This window comes from Lissotriton vulgaris, chromosome 10 (assembly GCF_964263255.1).
Source record: "Lissotriton vulgaris chromosome 10, aLisVul1.2, whole genome shotgun sequence".
In the NCBI taxonomy this organism is placed as follows: domain Eukaryota; kingdom Metazoa; phylum Chordata; class Amphibia; order Caudata; family Salamandridae; genus Lissotriton; species Lissotriton vulgaris.
Window position 1 is genome coordinate 297,656,097 of NC_141698.1, and position 20,518 is coordinate 297,676,614.

At 48.0% G+C, this 20,518-nt stretch overlaps 1 protein-coding gene across 1 annotated transcript in view; it reads right to left on the minus strand.

Moving 5' to 3' along the window:
* SNAP47 (synaptosome associated protein 47) overlaps positions 1-20,518 on the minus strand; it is a 179,306-nt gene that overhangs the window by 100,309 nt on the left and 58,479 nt on the right. Inside the window, exon 3 of the mRNA XM_086941070.1 lies at positions 10,726-11,216. Coding sequence (XP_086797196.1) covers positions 10,726-11,216 — 491 coding nt within the window. The remainder of the gene's footprint in view (positions 1-10,725; positions 11,217-20,518) is intronic.

Below are 20,518 nucleotides of genomic sequence, written 5' to 3' on the forward strand. Positions count from 1 at the left end.
CTTGTGTCTTGGTGATTTAAAATATACCTCTGTGTAATTCCTAAAACATACAGCATAGTTGCACAAGTTACTACTTGTGTAACAATATATCTGTAAGAGACATTAGTTACTGATAGATTCCTTACCTTAGAATATCCCCAGGAGTCAGACTGGATCCGGAAAGTTTTGCGTAGCAATACCCCTGCGCGTCGGTAGGCGTCGTCTGCGGCTCCGCGTCCGTCGTCGGCGTCGTTAGCACCGGAATGACGTCGTCGGAGTACTTAGATGCCGCCCATGCGCGCTGACGTCAGTTCTGATACACAGCTTTTCCGCGCCAGATACGCAGAGCCATGATAGAACCAACACTGGTGCCATGAAACTAGGGTCCTGAAAGGGGATGACCTTACCCCTAGATATCGGTTCGCAGAACGGGGAGGATGGGTGGGTCGGTAAGGAATCTATCACTAACTAATGCCTCTTACAGATATATCGTTACACAAGTAGTAACTTGTGCATCTGAAAGAGACACGTTAGTGATAGATTCCTTACCTTAGAATAGATACTCCAGCAATACCATGGTGGGTCTGCGAACCAATAATCACACCAGAAAGTCCTGGAGGACGGAACGGCCAAAGAAGCCATCACTCCGGACTTGACTGTCCAGGCAGTAGTGTCTTGCGAACGTGTGCAGCGAGGCCCACGTAGCTGCCTGGCAAATGTCCTGTAAGGGGACTCCTCGGCCCAAGGCAGTTGTTGTTGCCGTGGCTCGAGTGGAATGAGCCCGCAATCCAGCAGGGGGCTCCTTTTTGGCCATGGAGTAACATGCCTGAATACACAAGATGATCCACCGCGAAATGGTCCTCTTGTGTACCGCCTTTCCCTTCTTCGCGCCCACGTAACCAACAAAGAGTTGGTCATCCACCCGGAACTGGCGTGTGTGATCTAGGTAATAAGAGAGCGCACGTTTTGGGTCCAGACAGTGGAGCCTCTCTTCCTCTTTCGAGGGAGGCGGAAAGAAGGTGGGCAAGGTAATGGACTGCCCGATGTGGAAGGCCGTGACAACCTTGGGCAGAAATGAAGGTCTTGTCCGCAACACAACCTTGTCCGGATAAACTGAGAGGAAAGGTGGAGTAGAAGAAAGAGCCTGGAGCTCACTCACTCTCCTGGCAGAGGTGATGGCAACCAGGAGAGCAGTCTTCAGGGTAAGAAGACGGAAAGGACAGTTATGGAGCGGCTCAAAGGGAGCACACATTAGGTAAGTGAGTACAAGATTCAAGTCCCACTGGGGCATCATGAAGGGAACAGGAGGGAACATGTGTGATGCCCTTCAGACAGAAATCTATTCACAATGGGGGACTTGAATAAGGAAGGCTGATCAGGTAGCCGTAAGAAGGCGGAAAGAGCAGAAAGGTACCGCTTAAGAGTGCCCAGAGCAGAGCCCTGCTGGGCAAGGGAAAGAAGGAAGAGTATAACTTCAGAAAGAGGTGCAGAGAGAGGGTCCACAGCCTTTGCTGTGCACCATGCCACAAATCTGTTCCACCTGCAGGCGTATACCGACTTTGTGGAGGGACGCCTGGCTGCCAGAATGATATCACAGACTTCGGGAGGCAAGTCAAATGGCCTCAACTGCCGCCGCTCAATCTCCAAGCTTGTAGGTGGAGACTGGACAGGTTCGGGTGCAGGACCGTCACCTGCTGCTGCGACAGAAGGTCCTTCCGAAGAGGCAGACGAATCGGGGGATCGACTGACATGCTGAGTAGCTCGGGATACCAGTATCTTTGTGCCCAGTCCGGAGCCACAAGGATAACCTGGGCCCGGTCGCGCCTGATCTTCTTCAGCACTCTGGGCAGAAGTGGTATAGGCGGAATGGCGTACAATAAACCGCAACTCCACCCGCGACCAAAAGCGTCTCCGAGCGAGTGCCGCCTTGGAAATTCCAACGCGCAGAACTGATGACATTGTGCGTTCTCTTCTGTGGCGAATAGATCTAACCAAGGCTCTCCCCATTGCTGAAAGAGAAGCCTTGCGCCACATCCGAGTTCAGACGCCATCCATGATCCATCATGCACCGACGGTTGAGTTCGTCCGCCCTGGCATTCAGAGAGCCAGCAAGGTGTTGAACCACCAGGGTCACGCCCTGATGTTCCAGCCACCGCAGAGCCTCCTGGCATAGGGTCCACGACCCCACCCCGCCTTGTTTGTTGCAGTACCACATGGCGGTGGTGTTGTCCGTGAACACCTGCACTACACTCCCCCGGACAGAGGGGAGGAATGCCTTCAGTGCTAGACGAATCGCCTGCAGCTCCAAAAGGTTGATATGGAGCGGGACTCTGCCGGAGACCAGAGGCCTCCGATCTCCCCCTCTCCCATGTGGCCTCCCCAGCCCTGGAGGGACGCGTCCGTCACAACCACGTGCTCCGGGTGGGGTAGGGAGAGGGATCTGCCGCTGACCCAATCGCGGTCCGTGAGCCACCACTGCAGTTGTCTCGCAGTGCCCTCCGAGATCAAGACATGATCGGACATGTTGCCCTGATGCTGGGCCCACTGAAACTTCAGGTCCCACTGCAGAGCCCGCATCTGCCACCGGGCGTGATGCACCAGAAGGATGCAGGAGGCCATCAGCCCCGGAAGCCGCAGCGTCAACCTGACCGAGACTCGGGATAAAGGCTGAAAGATGGGAATCAGAGCCTGTATATCCCGAACCCGCTGTTCGAGAGGGTAAACCCGAAACTGTCCCGAGTCGAGAACCGCTCCGATGAAGAGGAGCTTCCTAGAGGGACACAAGTGCGACTTCGGCACATTGATGGAGAACCCCAGCAAATGCAGGAGGTCGGCCGTAGTCTGGAGGTGACTGACGACTATCTAGGGTGAGCCCGCCTTCAACAACCAATCGTCTAGGTAGGGAAAGACTGACACCCCTAACCTGCGCAGATGAGCTGCGACCACCGGCATCACCTTCGTGAACACCCGTGGGGCGCTGGTAAGGCCGAAGGGGAGCACGGTAAAGTGAAAGTGCTCTTGGCCTACCGTGAACCGCAGGTAACGCTGGTGGGCCGGCAGGACGGGGATGTGGAAATAAGCGTCCTGCAAGTCCAACGCTACCAGCCAGTCTTCTGGGTCCAGGGCTGCTAGGACCTGAGCCAAAGTCAGCATCTTGAACTTCTCCTTCCGGAGGAAGCCGTTGACGTTCCGCAGGTCCAAGATAGGGCGTAGGCCCCCTTTGCCCTTCTTGGGTACCAGAAAGTAGTGTGAGTAACATCCACACCCTACTTCTGGCCCTGGAATGCGCTCAATGGCCCCTTTGGCCAAGAGGGCCGTGACTTCCTCTTGCAGAAGTTGCAAGTGAACCCCCGACACGCGGTGGCATTGCGGTGGCATGGATGGAGGGGTCACCTCGAAGGGGAGGGAGCAGCCCCTTCGGACGATCTGCAGCACCCACCTGTCCGATGTGATAGTGCGCCAGTGGGAGAGGTGATGGCGAACCCTGCCTCCCACAGGTGTCACATGGGCCTGAAAACTCGGACTAGGAAGGTTTTGAGGCGGGTGCTGTGGACTAGCCTCGCCGTTGTCCCCAACCACCGCCACAGCGGTTTCCACGGCCGCCACCGCGCTGTTGAACATTCTGCGGCGCGTGGCTGGCAGCACGTGTGGGGGCACGTGTGGGGGCGCCCCTTCCGTGGACACGAAAGGAGCGAAAGGCACCCGATTGCTGGCGTGGGGCCGAGAGGCCCAAGGACTTGGCCGTAGCCCTGGAGTCCTTAAAACGTTCCAGCGCGTGGTCTGCCTTGTCGCCGAAGAGGCGACGGCCATCGAACGGCATGTCCAGAAGTGTGGGAGGGTATACTCAGACGTGAGTCCCTAGCTCAGGATTCAAGCAAGCCGGGCCGACGAGGCTGAAATGCCAGAAACCGGTCCCCGGTAGCTTGTCTCCTTCCCAGTTAAAGAATTGGCTTGGTAGTTTGGTTTGCCCTGTTCCCATCATGCACTGGGACAGGAACAGACTAATTTGCATATAGCCAGGTTCTGAAGCTGGGATGGTGCAGTGAGCTAAAAAACGGTGATGGATCAAGCCCTGATCTCTTGACTGGGTAGGAGTATTCTGCATCGTTCAGAAACTCTGTCCATCACCTTTTCCAAAACAGAAGTGTGGCCTGGACATCGGCCGAGAAGTTGGCGGACCTCAACCAGGCGTGGCGTCGAACCGCCACCGTCGTTTCCATTGCCCTGCCCAGTGAGTCCGTGATATCCAGCCCACACCGGATGGAATATCGCGCTGCATCTCGGCCCTCCGCAAGGGTTTGGGCGAGTTTAGCCCGGACCTCCTCCGGACATTGTGGCAGCACGTCCGCAACAGCGTCCCACAGAGTGTGGGTGTAGCGGCCCAAGAGACAGGCGGTATTGACAGACCGCAGCCCTAAGCTTAGGGATGAGAACACCTTCTTCCCGAATTGTTCATATCTCTTGGATTCCCAGTCGGGCGGGGCCGACGGGAACGCGGTCTGGGAATTGGAGGCCTGGATGACCAGGCTCTCGGGTGTGGGATGGGTGGACAAAAAGCAAGGGTCGCCCGGGGCCGGACGGTAGCGTCTGGCCACGTTCCTATCCACAGGCCGACCTGTGGCGGGCAGGGACCAAGTGCCCACAAGAAGGTCACACAAGGTCTCATTGAACGGCAGCAGAGGCTCGCTGGAGCTTGACTGCGGTTTGAGGACCTCAGTGAGGAGGTAAGTCCTCACGGCCACAACGGGAAGCTCAAGGTTTAAGGCCTTGGACGCCCTCGTCAACACTACACTATATGTAGACCCCTCCTCCGAAGCCACGGTCGGAGGAGAGACAAATCCAGTGTCTGGCGAAGTGTCAATACCACTGGCCTCCCCAAGCTCATATGTCCAGTCCTGTTGAGACTGGCACTCCAGTGCCAGAGGGTCCTCAGACCCCTCCCAATCTTCCTTGTCACCCGTTTCCTGTAAAACAGGATTAATAGACGGGGCCTCCTCATGGAAATAAAAATCTCCAAAGGCCGTCGGAAGCGGCGCCAGAGTCGGACCGTAGGGAACATTGGGGACGGCGTCCACAGTGGGCGCCGGGGGCGACACCCGTGGGGCCGGCGCCGGTGAGATCGTGAGGTCGACCGGCGACGACCTGGATCCGGAAGCGGATCCAGTGAGGTCCTGCGGCGCCGGGACCGAAGCACCCGACCCGCTAGGGCCTACAGTCGGGACCATTGGGCCCGGAGGCACCACGGAACCCGACTGAGGAGGGAGGGACCTCGTGGCCATGATGTACCGCTCGATCTCCTCCGGCTTCACACGGTGCCCAGGGACCCGAAGGTGTGGGGCAGGTGGCGACGCTTGCGGAGCCGCGTGGGCGGTGTCGCCCGAGCCCCTGGTCGCATCGTGCGAGCGTCGGGGTGGGTCGGAGGAACGATGACGTCTCTCCGACCTCTCATGCCTCTTACCTGAGGACTTGGAGCCTGACGACCGGTGTCCACTCCCGGAGCTGCGATGACTCCGACTCCGCGACTGGTCCCTCGACCTCCCGTGCGACCAGGACCGGGACCTGGAGTGGCGCGGGGCCGACTGCCGGAGCTCGAGCCGCTTGCGGGACCGCTCCCGCCTAGCCTTCGACATCAGCGCCCGGCAGTCGGAGCAGGTGCGGTCGTCGTGGTCGAGGCCTAAGCACTTCAGGCACCGGAGATGGGGGTCCGTAACCGACATCAGTCGGTCGCACTTCGAGCAGGGTTTGAACCCGGGCATCCCTACCGGCACCGATAGAGTCGAAGACTCGAAGAAAGAAATGATCAAAAAGATCAGAAAGTTCAGTCAAAAAATGACTAGGGGTAGAGCTTCTCCGGATCTGCGCTAGCTGGCGCGGAAAAAAGAAGAACTGGTGTCAGCGCGCATGGGCGGCGTCTAAGTACTCCGACTACGTCATTCCGGCGCTAACGACACCGACCACGGACGCGGAGCTGCAGACGACGCCTACCGACGCGCAGGGGTATTGCTTCGCAAAGATTTCCGGATCCAGTCTGACGCCTGGGGATATTCTAAGGTAAGGAATCTATCACTAACGTGTCTCTTTCAGATGCAGTCGATTATCCAGAGTCAAACAGATGCATGTGCCTGTCTCTCCTATTCTAATCTGTGGAGAGGATGCTAGAAATCTTTGAGGCGTGATAGCCAATGTGAAGTTGTTGGTGGTGGTTCTCTGCCTCAATGAACAGCAACATGCCTCTTAGCTAGTAATAAGGCCACATATTTACAGTCCACCTTAGGAACATTATAGACATAGCCTAATAATACCACGAGGGTTTTCAAGCTATGTCCCATTCTCAATCATGTGTAAAAACTCAGAGAACACTGTGCCCAAAAGGCTGCCACAGGCGGGAAGGTCCATGCTAGGTGTGAGAAGACACCACCAGTGCTGGCTAATGGCTACAATCCATATGAGGTCCAAGTTTCACTTAGTTTAAACAAACTGGGGTGTAAAAAAAAACATGTTGCAACTAAATATATGTTGTGCGGTGTTGACCATTCATGGAGACCTCTCTTGTCTGCATGCAACAGACCTACTACTATTCATCTGACAGCTGTATATCTAGTCAGTCTCTCATCTAGCTCAGACACTAACCCTAATTCCCGACCCTGCCTTTTTTTTTTTAATCACTTCACGAGCACTTCACAGATTCATAGATCCTGAAGAAAGCCAGGGTATGCTCAGACGTGAGTCCCTTGCTCACTTTGCCACTGGATTCAAGCAAGCCTGGCTGAAGACAGCTGTAATGCCAGAAACCGGTCCTACGAAGCTTGTTTCCGTTCCAGGGAAGGCATGGCTTGGCAGTTCGGGCTGGACTGTTCCCATGAGGCACAGGGTCAGACTGATTTGCATATGGCCATGTCTGAACGTTGGTGGCAGAGTGGGCTAAAGAATGGTGATGGATTAAACCCAGATCTGTTGACTGGGTGTGAGTGTTTGATTGGTTCAGATGCTCCGTCCATCACCACCCCCTTTTGTACCGCTTTGTTCGCCATAAGTTGGCAGGGTATGCTCAGACGTGAGTCCCTTGCTCACTTTGCCACTGGATTCAAGCAAGCCTGTCTGAAGACGGCTGTAATGCCAGAAACCGGTCCTAGGAAGCTTGTTTCCAGTCCAGGGAAGGCATGGCTTGGCAGTTCGGGCTAGACTGTTCCCATGAGGTACAGGGTCAGACTGATTTGCATATGGCCATGTCTGAACTGGGGTGGCAGAGTGGGCTAAAGAACGGTGATGGATTAAACCCAAATCTGTTGACTGGGTGTGAGTGTTTGTTTGGTTCAGAAGCTCCGTCCATCACCACCTCCTTTTGTACCGCATTATCGAGGTCTGGCTGAAACATGTTGACCTCACAGGATGTGGGAGACCATAGATAACTCCACAACACATCCATTGCCTTGTTTTTAACACTGCCATGGGCCCACTAAAAAAATTACCTAGTATAGGAATTGGGACCCGAGGACAGTTTTTAATTCGCACTCACACGCTATCACTGCACACTCATTCACCACTAAACAGGCGTTGAAGCACACCCCGGACACATTCGGTGCCACCGGTTGGAGCCCGATGATGAAGCATGCCACCAACTTGGTTGGTGGGTGAGGGCTTTCAAAAGAAATAATATTTCCTTGTTCCATACAAACACACTATCCCTGTGCCCTTTTGTTATCTTCTGTCATGAAAGAAAATTATTGGAAGTATTCCCCCCCTCAGAGTGTTGGTCGGTGGGGGCAGGAAGAATTCATTGTTTCGCTGGAGGGCCTTACAAGCAGATGTACACGGTTGTTGGGAACGCCCTACTTTTCTGAGATTTCTGCAGTGGGAACAACTTTTTGTTGTCATTGTTGCTCCTGGCAATGCAAGGGAAAGCTGTTGGCCTCTTCCATGTCCCCTAAACTGAATTTTAGGAAAATCCATTCATTCCTTCAAACCAACAAATTTTAAAGTTTTTATTTCTGGTCTGATGCAGAGAATTCCTTCATCAGACTGAAAACCAAAAGAGTACTGCCTGAAAAAGGCAGTCGTTTGTTGTGCCTGATGAGTCAGAGATGCCAGGATATACGTCACATCCTGCCAGACATGCAAAATATTTGGCTACTCTAATAGTCTGGTATGGAATAATCACACCTTCTAGTATGACTTCTCTAAAGGCCTCTCAATCCTCTTCCAGGACACGATAAAGAAAAAGACCATGAAGTTCCACAGCTGTCTCTTATAACAGCCCAGGAGTGAGGGGTAACTTAGAACGTGAGTCACTGAAAATATTTCTGGCAGAAGACCCGAGCAAGGACACAGGAAACATTATTTATCTTAACAGGGGATCCAGTTCCGGAGGTCTCAATTTCTTGTCTTGATGGCAGTTGATCAATTTTACAGAACAGATATCAAAACGGTATACACAATGATTTTGCGAAGGCCAGGAATGAGAGTAGCCATGGGTTTTGAGGTTTTGGAAAGAGTATAGAAAAAGACAGATGCTTCACAAACCGGGGCTGATGCTTCAATACTAAATTTTTGAGCTGCCTGTTCGTATCCTCATGAAATGTGACTACACCATCCACCAAGGTTATATTAGGAGATGGCAAATCTGGAGATCTATTAAAGAAACCACTCATGACTGATCCTGAGGAAAGTGTGACCCTTCGCAAAGAGTGTGAGCTCTGGATCTGGGGGGCCTGACAGAGCTTCTCTAGAGAGACAGAGAGAGAGAGAGAGAGAGAGAGAGAGAGAGAGAGACAGCGCATCTAGAGTGATGTTCTTCTACTTATCTTTTCTAGATGGCTCATCTTGTGATGTACTGCGGGGTGATGTCTTTTCTCCATTTCTTTTTGCAAAGCTGAAGAAGGTGGAATTAGAGGACTGACATCCACAAGAGATAATGCTGATGGGATAGGTGGCTCCTCTGAGCCTCTAGAGAGATGAGAGTAATCTTCAACCACAGGTAGTGGTGGGGCCTCTTCTGTAGAGGGTTGTGGCTCCAGAGAATATGGTACATCCATGATGCGCCTTCAGGATCTCATCTTGTTTCTTGACGTTGGTGTATAGCCACGCTGGACCATAGGAATGACAGGAGATTCCCGTATAGCACTCGTGGCCCCTGGCGCAGGGACTGATCTCACTGAAGAGGAGCCACAAGAAGATAAAGGGGAAATTCCAAGAACTGTCGACATTCGGTGCCACAACTATGACAATCCCAGCACAGAATGCCTTGATGATGACTGAGTCAACATCAAATCTCTCAAAGTCAAACACTCCGATGTTGTACACCTTGATGTTGACAGCCAGCAGAAGAGCTGTCGACTTATGGAGAGGACTGCCAATGCCGAAGTGGAATCGGTCCTGGAAACACCTGGAACTGAAGAGGAGGTAGAAAACTCTATTATCCATCTGGAGCTGGTGGACCGCGAGGTTGAGCAACAATTTCTCTTTGCTTCTTCCTTATGGGAAAACACTACCTATTCCTTGGGTGCGTATAAGGCATTCCCAGGCAGATTTTACACTTTATGATGAAGGGCGAATCCTGAGACATACGAGATAAATAATGTATTAGTCCTTGAAGGACTTCTTGCCATGTGCCAAAAATGGCCAGTACGGTGGTCAAAGAGGAAAGGTCAGACAATATGCACCTCAAAGTTTAAAAAAGAGAAACAAAATGTACTGCAAAATGTTAAGGAAACTAGAAACATTTGTCAAATGAAGACAAAAATCACCATGAATAAATCAGGTTTGCAGCGAAAAACAACTTTAGAAAGACAAAAGTATGGGACTCCAGCTCTGATGAGATATAATAACTAAATGTCTCACTGACCGTGCAATGCACGATTTGGAGGCAGGCTGACTCTGTACTTAAAGTTTAAGTGTCTAATTGGCATAATGTGCCGACACAGTATTACAGGCTACATTTTCCTGCATTTTGGGGTTTTAAGTAGTGTGTAGTACAGTAAGTGTGTTCAACCAAATGTTATTTTAGTGTCAAAGTGGCTATATGCAATTACTTTTTTAAACTAACATAGAGAATATGCAGAAAATGTTACCTTTTATAGGCGTTTTCATTGTAAACATTCTGTTTAGAATGGTATTCTAGGATACTGCATGTGTGCAGAGATGATTTACTATTAAGGGAGCCCCATAACAGTGAAGTTTAATTTCTAATTTGGGAATGCGCAGTAGTAGATGTTGTGGAGACTAAGAAGGAAAGCAGCGAATGAAGGAGAAACGTGAACAAATGTGAGGAGAGAAAGTCAGATTTCTGGTTTAAGCTCTAGAGTGATGGACAGCTTTATAAACAATGTGCATTTACCCTCAAAGTTGTCTCTTTTCACTTAAAATGAGAATTGCAAAATGGATCAGTTGCTCTATATAAAACGTACACTTACTCTCTCTTTTCTTTACAACAATGCATCAAAAATACAATATTGTGTGTTAGCATTTGTGAGTCTTGCTTCCTTTTCAGAAATGTAAAATTGAGGAAAAGAGGAAAAAGACTGAAATGGTATGCTTTTTAAGGCACGATTTCAAATAACATTAAAAAATAAAAACAATGGAACATTTGTCTTAATTCGAATCCGGAGGACTTTGTTCCATTAACTTCACAACAACTTGGAATTAGGTTTTATTCTGTTAAAGGACTTTATTAAAGTCTACTTAAGTAAAATGTATACCTTCATCTAAAGTAAGGACCTTAGGTATGAATAGATATGTTATTTCTCTTACCTGTTTGCCAAAATGATCCATCCGTATCGGCCTCAGGAGATTTCCTACCCCGAGAAAATACCAGTGCACCCTCTAAGAATTCAATCTTCTTTTTGTACTGGACTTCCAAGACAGAGATAGCATCGAACATCTTGGCTGAGAGTAGCTGATAAGTAATGTCTGGTTTCCCAATAAATCTCTGTCGTACAATGATTTCATATGGAGTAACTACTTTAATGTCATCAATATCTTCCCGTTCATACCTGTGCACCAAACGGGCACTGGAGTCATGGATATCCAGGGCTGACACAAGGATAGAAAGGTTTCCTGGCTGAAGATTAGTGTCTTTTTTGTTGGAAAATACAATTGGAATTTTTAGGATCAAGCCCTCTTTCCCAAGGGCCTTGGAGAAGTCAGAAGAAGACAGCTGTTTGGGTTTCGTACCCGTAGAGCTTTTCCTAGACTTGCCACCAAATGGCCACCATGCCGGAGATTCAAGTTCGGTTAGCAACCTAATAAAGAAACAATTAATACAATTAGAACATTTATATATCATTATTCACTAAGAGACAGATTGAAATGTCAGAGTGATTTTCTTTCATTCTGGAACAATAGTCATCTGTCTAGAACTTCAAAAAAGATCATGGTGGCTTATGTTTTGTTTTGTAGAAAGCCATACCCCTACGGAAACCCAGAAAAACCCCAAAGAGCACATGCCTGTTTTGAAAACAAAGGCTGTAAAATAAGTATTACATGTAACAAAAGGAATACTTCTCGGTCCGTTGACAATCCAGTGCGGATTTCAGGCAATCATATATCAAGGGATGGTGCACAAATTCAGAAGTCCGGAGAAGTAGTGTTTAGAACAAGTTCCTTTATTGTTACATATTTAAAAGGCCTCAGCCAACGCGTTTCGTTCCCGTAGGAACTTCGTCACGGCTATATCGCTTAGCAGCGTCCCATGGAATAGCCAAGAAAACACGTTGTGGGTAGGTCAATTTCTTCTGATTAGTAGCGGAGACGTAGTCAGTCAGGCTACAACGAATAAAAGGACATTAAAGAAGAGCATCGGTAATCACAATCCAAGCCGCAGTCCTTGCTGAATACCAACCATACTAAACAAACCATACTGTTAGCTTTATCGGCTTGAATTGTGATTACCGATGCTTTTCTTTGATGTCCTTTTATTCGTTGTAGCCTGACTGACTACATCTCCGCTACTAATCAGAAGAAATTGACCTACCCACAACGTAGAAGGTACTTGTGATTCGTGTTTTCTTGGCTATTCCATGGGACGCTGCTAAGCGATATAGCCCTGACGAAGTTCCTACGGGAACGAAACGCGTTGGCTGAGGCCTTTTAAATATATGTATCAATAAAGGAACTTGTTCTAAACACTACAACTTCTCCGGACTTCTGAATTTGGTGCACCATCCCTTGATATATGATTTGGTATCTGTTTTGACAGTGGAGTTTTCTTTGTGGCTAGCTCTGGATGCTATGTGTACAGCCCTTTACTGACTTTCCTAATACTGAAATTTAAGTGCGAACCCTTGGTCAGCCACAATTGCTTTGTTCCAAATCGGATTTCAGGCAATGCTTCTCAGTGATAAAGCTAATTCCAATCGAGACATAATTTTCAGGGTGAAATTAGATTTGCTATGAATTCTATTTTTAGGTAGCTAAGGGAGTGAATATGGTAACACCAAAAGTGACTATCTTACAAATATATTACTCTGAGTGGTATAGAAACATGTGGATGGCATTATTTTTTTTCAGGGTGTCAGAAAACAATATTACAATGCTCTTTTTTGTTCAGTGAAATGTTCTGGGGGGGGGGCTCTTTTAGCCTCATTTAAGATTAGGTATGCACTGCAATACATCTAACACTGGTAATCAATGCATGTAGCTTAATCTAGAAGAGAGACAAAAGTAGAATGCTTCCACTGAAGTCTAAGCTGAGCACAGTTTCAGTGGGACTGGCAAACTATCTCTACCAAATTCTAGCAGGGCAGTGATACTGACACAACAAGCCATTATAACAGTTTACAACCAAATAACTTTGACCTTAAAGCTGTTATAGGTTTAATGCTTAGCACAAGAATTGGTGGGAGAGGCAAGATGGCCGCTGACACTCCATAGCGCACAGTCGCAGGTCTCCCTTCTCCCTTCCCGCTGTAACATGATGATCTAGGAGGGATGTTTTGGCCCCCTGCGAGTCAGGATTTCGGCGTGTTGGTGAAGCAGCAGGACGGCGCTAAAGTACAGTGGTTGTCCCATTCAGCAGCTTTGATCCTTGCATTAACCAGACACGGCCTCACAAGAATTGCAGAATTCCTGTCAAAACCCAGACCAGACAACGCTAGGATGGCGCCACAGGGGCCAAAATCGGCACAGGACTCAAAGGATTCGAAAGACTCTACAGGCCCTATGGATGGCGCTAAGGATAGCAATAAGGAAAACTCAGCCAAACAGTTCAGTGCTCTGATCCAAGAAGGGGTAAGACGACCCCCGCAACACTGACGAAGAAGGCGACAGACCTCCAAGTAAGCAGTAATGTCCGGAACCCAGGCAGCAAAAATACGTTAAAGAAAGGAGCAGCTGATCGTTTGCAGAAAACCAATGCACAGAGCAACATAAAAGAAGCTCTCAAACCCAGAGATACCTCCCTTCACCAACCCACCTTGGATGAAGCTTTTGCACTCAAAGTACAGGAGCTGCTACCACCGAAGGCTTCGGAGAACGCGGCGAATGCGGAGAAGAGCGACGCCAGAGTTTGCCCCGAGGACGCTGAGGAATCTGTTACCAGGCAACGCCGTGATTCATTGTTGCAGCCGCAGCCCGGGGAAGTAAGTAGGAGTGCTGATCAGAAATCTACAAGCTCCACGAGCGCTGCTGCAGGGCAGCTGGGAGAGAGGCATGGGGAACATCCTGGAGAGCATCCTGGCAATACTGAGGCCCGCCTAGCATCCATGGTGTAGAAACAAAGCCGTTCTCGAGGGGGACAGAGGAGGCTACCCCTAAGGGAATTGTGAGTAGTTTGCAAACTGATTTAATCCAGGCTAATGTGACTGAGCCATCGCGTGAAAGAGGGGGGGGGGGGGCAGGCTCACCAGACGTTGCTTTTTCTCACTCAACGAGGACTCAGAGTCAGTATTTTCAAGTGGAGGTAGCTCCCTCAAGGTCTCAAACTCAGGCTCAGCAAGCACCTCATCTGCCCAAAGAAATACCCAGCGAAAAAGGAGATCCAGAACAAAGGCTATAGAGAAGTCGGCTAGTACTGCCAGGAAACTAGTTTGCGATTACTCAGCCACATCTCCGGTGTACCAAGATGGCTGTAGTGATAATAAGCAAGAAGGGCAAATAGGGCAAGCAGAGTCCCCCATCAAGACCCAACCGCAGGCTGCCTCACTGGACTTACTGCTTGCCACTCTGAATCAGATGCAAGGGGAAGCAAGGATAGAGAGCCGCATGGCTAAACAGGCAACAAAAAAAATCCAAGCGTCTCTCAGGAAGATGAACAAGCGGTACGAAGATGTGGCAGACAGAGTGGCCCATGTCAAGGAAAGGACAGGAAGACTTGAGGACAACGTTAGTAGATGGCAGTCTTTTAAGCAAGCCCAGGAGAAGGTGACTGACGATGTCCAGTGGAAGCTGGAGGATTTTGAGAACCGGCAGAGGCGGAACAACATAAGATTACTGGGGGTGGCTGAAGTGGTCGAGGGGCAGGATGCCAGGAAGTTTGTGATTAATTTACTCAAAGGTGCGCTCCCCGAGATGACCTCTTGGAATTGGGAGAGCAAGGTACAGAGAGCACACCGATATCCTCTGACCCTAAGGAGAGGGGACGGGTCATCACAGACAGACAGGCCAAGAGCAATTCTGGTGTATGTGGGTTATTACCTTCTGATGCAGGAGATCATGGATAAGGCAAAGCCTGACTCAAAGCGTTCATTTAATCAGATTACGTTCTTACGCACAAAGGAGAGCATATACAGCACAGCACAGTACAGATCATCACGATGTTCAAAACTTCCTAATCTTCTGGTGGAAAAATGTGGTCTTTCATTTGATGCATTTTAATGAGTGTTCGGATTGCGTCAATTAATGTCTGCGGTCTCAACGATCAAGCTAAAAGGCATCAAAGTTGCCAGTATGTTAAAAGCAATGCGATTAGACCTGGTATGCTTACAAGAGACTCACATAGAGGGGATGAGGGGCTACCTCCTGGAGCAGTTAGGTTTTTCACTTCTGGCGCATACAAAGCAAGGCGCCAAGACTAGGGGGGTCGTGGTATTAGCTAAAAGAGGCAACATCACAGTGAACAGGAAATTGGAAGATCAATGGGGCAGATGGGTTCTTCTTGAGTGTATAATGCATAGCGAAGTATTCACCATAGCTTCAGTCTATGGGTCAACGAACGAAGAGATTTTAATGTTAATGATTTGGCTGGTCTAGGGATTGAGGGGGGGGGGAGGCTAATACGGCCCGTAAGAAAAGGATGTGCCGTGCAATAGTTAACATGGCCCAACACAACTCTCTAGTATATGTCTGGGCACAATTGAATCCTACAGCTACTGGTAGTACATATTACTCAGCACAGCATAAGATTTGCGTTAGGCTGGACTATTTCTTAGTTACTAACTCTTTAATGGGAAGAATCCAGATTAAGAAATTCCCTCGGATTATATCGGACCATAACCCACTAGTTATCACCCTTAAGCTGGATAGGTCAGTTAAAAAGGGGAGTTCATGGTTGTTTAAAAGGGCGTTATTAAAAGATGATCACTACATAAATTACATGAGCAGCTGGATTGTTGCCTTCTGGGATATTAACAGGGGGAGCGCCTCCCCAGGGATGAAATGGGGTGCATTTAAAGCAGGCATAAGAGGCGAGACTTTGAGCTATAGTCTACATAAACAAAAACAGGAAATGAATAAAAGTGAAAGAACTCTTTAAGACGGTAGCAGATGAGGAACTAAATATAGCAATCCAGCAGGGGGTATCCTTAGAGCAAATAATCCTAAAAATAATAGCCGCTAAAGCAGAGGCTGTCAAGAATATCGTCAGGAAGGCAGCAGCCAACTATTTGCTTAGGAAAAAACTATATCAAGAGTTAAGCGAGAGGGTGGGACACACATTGGCGATACGTACAAGACAGAAGGCTGCAGCAGGAGAAATAAGGGATATTTTGGATGGCATTGGTGGCACTATAACAGATTCTAGTGGGATCAGGGAGGTCTTTAGGCTTTTTTATGCTGAGTTATATAAAGAAGATCGGCTAAGGGATGCAAGCGCGACCGAGGCATATCTTAGAAACATATCAGCCACTGGTCTCTCTGAGGATGAGAAGGCAGCACTGGAACTCCCCATAGCTACTGAAGAATTGTTATTGGCATTAAAGAGTCTCCCATCAGGCAAAGCGGCAGGCCTCGATCAGGTACCCCTAGAATTTTATGAAGTTTTTCAAACGATTTTAGGTGAGGATATGAGGGATACAATGCTACGGGCACAAATGGGAGAATCTATACCGAATTCTTGGGCAGGGCCAGAGATAGTAATAATATTGAAAAAGGGCAAACCATCGCTAGAGCCAGGATCTTATAGACCCTTAACCCTTATGAATGCAGACGCAAAAATCTATTCTAAGATATTAGCTTCAAGGTTAGCCAGAGTGATAGAGGAATTGGTAAGCCCCACCCAGCACGGCTTTATACCAGGAAAGGACAGAACGCACCACATAAGGCAGGTCATCACTCTCTTTGATGCAGCGGAGGTCTCAGGGGACCCTATGGCTGTCTTACTTTTAGATGCAGAGAAGGCATTCGACAGGGTCTACTGAGACTACCTCTGGGCGACCATGAGGTGGTACGGCATCGGAGAGGGATTCATAGAAGCCATTCAAGCTCTATATAGAGGCCCTACAGCCCGGCTCAGAATCAATAGAGGATATATTGCACCCTTGCTGATTAAGCGTGGGACTCGCCAACTGTGTCCATGCTCGCCACTCCTATTCGCCCTCTATATTGACCCACTGCTATGTAGTTTGGAATTAAATGACAGGATTTTGTCATTAAAAATAAAAGGGGGAGATTTTAAAACATTTGCATATGCGGATGATGTGGCAATTGTAACCTCAATGCCAGCTATAACGGTCAAAGAGGTCGAGAGAGAAGCCCAGGCTTTACGGCAGGTTTCAGGATATGCCCTGAATAGGGCCAACACCCAGATAATTAAGAACAATAGGGCAGTGTGTGAGGACAAGAGGGTGACTGATTCAGCTGTCCATCTTGGGATCAACATCTCAGCAGATCTTGATAAAATAGTGGAAAGGAATGTTGAGCCTATGATCACTAAAACTAAATATGATCTCGACAGGATGCATAATCTACACTTGTCACTAGTGAGGCGAGAGAACATAATCAAAATGATGTTCTTGCCTAAATTCCTGTACATATTCAAGACAATTCCACTCTTTCTTTAGGCTAAATGGATTGGGGCACTAGAACAAACTCTGAACAGATTTATATGGGCTCACGGCAAGACAAGGAGAGCGTTGCAATATATGACTCTTCCTAGGGCTAGAGGAGGCTCGGCGATCTCGGATTTTAAAATGCATTACTGGGCGGCGGCGCTCCAGTATATGCAGGGCTTGGTAGGGGGCCTAGCAGGGAACCCAAGAGTAAAGGTTGGCTCTACTGAGGTATATGTAGCAATTCTGGGTGAAGAAGCAGAGAACTGCCTTCTTAAATGTGCCGATTTTAGCTATTATAAAAGAACAAGGTTCAAAACACTGCAGGCAGTTGGTATAAAGATGGCCAGTTTTTTCTAAAAAATTTGGACTTGGTAGGTTTACTCATTATACGCACATGTTTAGGAATGTGTCCCTCCCAGGAGAAATATTTGCTGATACAGTAATGGCTGAATGGAGAAGGAAGGGTGTCTTGAAGCTGGGAGACATGATGGTACCTGATGGGATCCTCCAATTTACTGAGCTGCAGGAGATATATGGGATTGATAGAAGGAGCTTTTTTAAATATCTACAGGTCCGGAGCTTCTTCTGGAAAAAACAGGGAGGCTCGGCAGGGTTTAACAAGAACAAAATTCTCGAGGCTATAGAGAGTGGGGTGGACTGCTCTATTCGTAGATTCTACTCAGAGCTCTCTGTTATAAAGCCGAATGATCTGTAGGAATATGACATTAAATGGGCAAGCTGGGGATAGAGCAGGAATGCTTCCAGAATTCACTAGATCTAGGACAGACCTCATTGTGTTCAGCTGGGCTGCAGGCCCAACACTATAATACGATATATTCTCTATACCTACACACCGGCAAGGATAGACCAGTGGGGAGGAACCACAGGAGTTACCTGCCCGCGCTGCAACTCCTTGGAGGCAGACATAATCCATATCTTCGCTGGCTGCCCCCAGCTATTTACATTCCTAGGAGCCACAGAAACTTTTCTATTCAGGTCCCTGGGAATTAAGATTACACTCACGCCGGTCTGGATTATTCTTAGGGTAAGTGGAGAGCCCGAGCAGGGACCTGATGCTCATTTTCTATTTATGGCTATGGATGTCTTACGGATGTGTATAGCAAGGGTATGGTTGGATAGAGCTCCACCAACTCTACACCAGTGGGTGGCTTGCCTTCTTGCTACGTTAAATCTAGAAAAGGGAATATATGCAAGAAAAGGTAACAGGGGCAGACTGTTAGGGAGACGAATATGGGAACCTATTCAGAAATGGAAAGAAAATGTCAAAAATTCTCGGCAGGGTCGAAGCCATGAAGGATTGTAAGATTTATTCTTGTTTCGTTTCACAATTTTTATTTTTATTTTCTGCTTCCTATCTTCCTTTCCTCTTTGTGGTTATTGTTTTTTGTTAACGTGATCGACTCATGCTGTCTGTACACTCCAGAAATATGCTCAAGAATGTACTGTAATTGATGGAAATTTGGTTTTTGTTGTGCTGTAACACCAAAAAACGTTTATTAAAATATTTTTTAAGAAGCACAAGAATTGGTGGACTGCAACTGTCACTTAAACGAAGATAAGCTTAAGGGAGCTGATTTTAAGCTGCTCTGAGAGCACAATTTAGTACTAATCTGTTCTGGTACGATAAGGACCCTACAAGCATGAAAAATAGTTTGTATCTCCGAAGCTCCTGCAAACTGTAAAGTCTACCTTAAAAAGTGTATTTTACCTGAAACAGAGGACTCAACGCTGAGTAAAGTGAACACCCTGTATGTTTATTAGGCTCCTCTCCCGCAGATTTAAGCAGAACTATGAGATGGTTTTATACCCCATCATCCCTGTAGATTATTGAAGTGCATGAAATTCCATATGCTTTGTAACCCAATTATAATTTTTTGTTTGCATCCTGTGGTACAAAGTATGATACAAAGTAGGAGACCGTGGTTAGTCCACATCCTCCAATAACACCTTGATGGTTGACTACAGCGGCCCACTGGGGTGACAACTGCCTTTAAGTGCAAGCTGTGGAAATGTACCGCAATAATGATATACATAGTGGAATTATATATGTATATATATATATATATACACATCAGAGATCACCGTGATGTGGCATTATGGGAATGGCAGTCCGTGTTGATCGAAATGCACAACTATGTCAGATTTGACAAAATACGCACCTCCGCGTTTGTAATTTATTTTGCTTTACTTTATTTGTACTGTCAAACGATGATTCTATAATACAATTGAAAGGCGGTGCTGCAAAGTTTAAATTCAGCTCGGAACGTGATGTAGCAGTCCTCTGTTACACTGCTATGCCAATGAGGCGCGGTCAATAACGTTTTGCTGGGCTGTTAGGATCCTGAGGCAGATATAAGTGCAGTCCAACTAAGTCCCCCACATGTATCGTATTTTAGCAGCACTGTTTATTCATGCTTAGGTGTGCTACCTGAGAGGGTGGGCGCTATGTTTATTTTATATGAAAAGCAATGTTACAATAATGGCAAATGCTCCCAAACATAAAGGAGGATATGGCGATGAATTTCTGGTGTCTCAAATACATTCTCAGGTATATTGATTCAAAAGTGGACTGATCATGCATTAGGCAGCTATATAATATATTTTAAGTGTAATATACATTTTGGAGTTCATTTGTTTCCATTGGGCAAACACATACTGACTGAAGCACAAGTTACTACTTGTGGAACGATATATCTGTAAGAGACATTAGTTAGTGATAGATTCCTTACCGACCCACCCATCCTCCCCGTTCTGCGAACCGATATCTAGGGGTAAGGTCATCCCCTTTCAGGACCCTAGTTTCATGGCACCAGTGTTGGTTCTATCGGTAGGCGTCGGCGGCGGCTCCGCGTCTGTCGTCGGCGTCGTTAGCGCCGGAATGACGTCGCTGGAGTACTTAGACGCCGCCCATGCGCGCTGACGTCAGTTCTGATACACAGCTTTTCCGCGCCAGATACGCAGAGCCATGATAGAACCAACACTGGTGCCATGAAACTAGGGCCCTGAAAGGGGATGACCTTAACCCTAGATGGGTGGGTTGGTAAGGAATCTATCACTAACTAATGTCCCTTACAGATATATCGTTAAACAAGTAGTAACTTGTGCATCTGAAAGAGACACGTTAGTGATAGATTCCTTACCTTTGAATAGATACCCCAGCAATAACAAACCCCGGTGGTGGGTCTGCGAACCAATATCACACCAGAAAGTCCTGGAGGACGGAACGGCCAAAGAAGCCATCCCTTCGGACTTGACTGTCCAGGCAGTAGTGTCTTGCAAACGTGTGCAGCGAGGCCCACGTAGCTGCCTGGCAAATG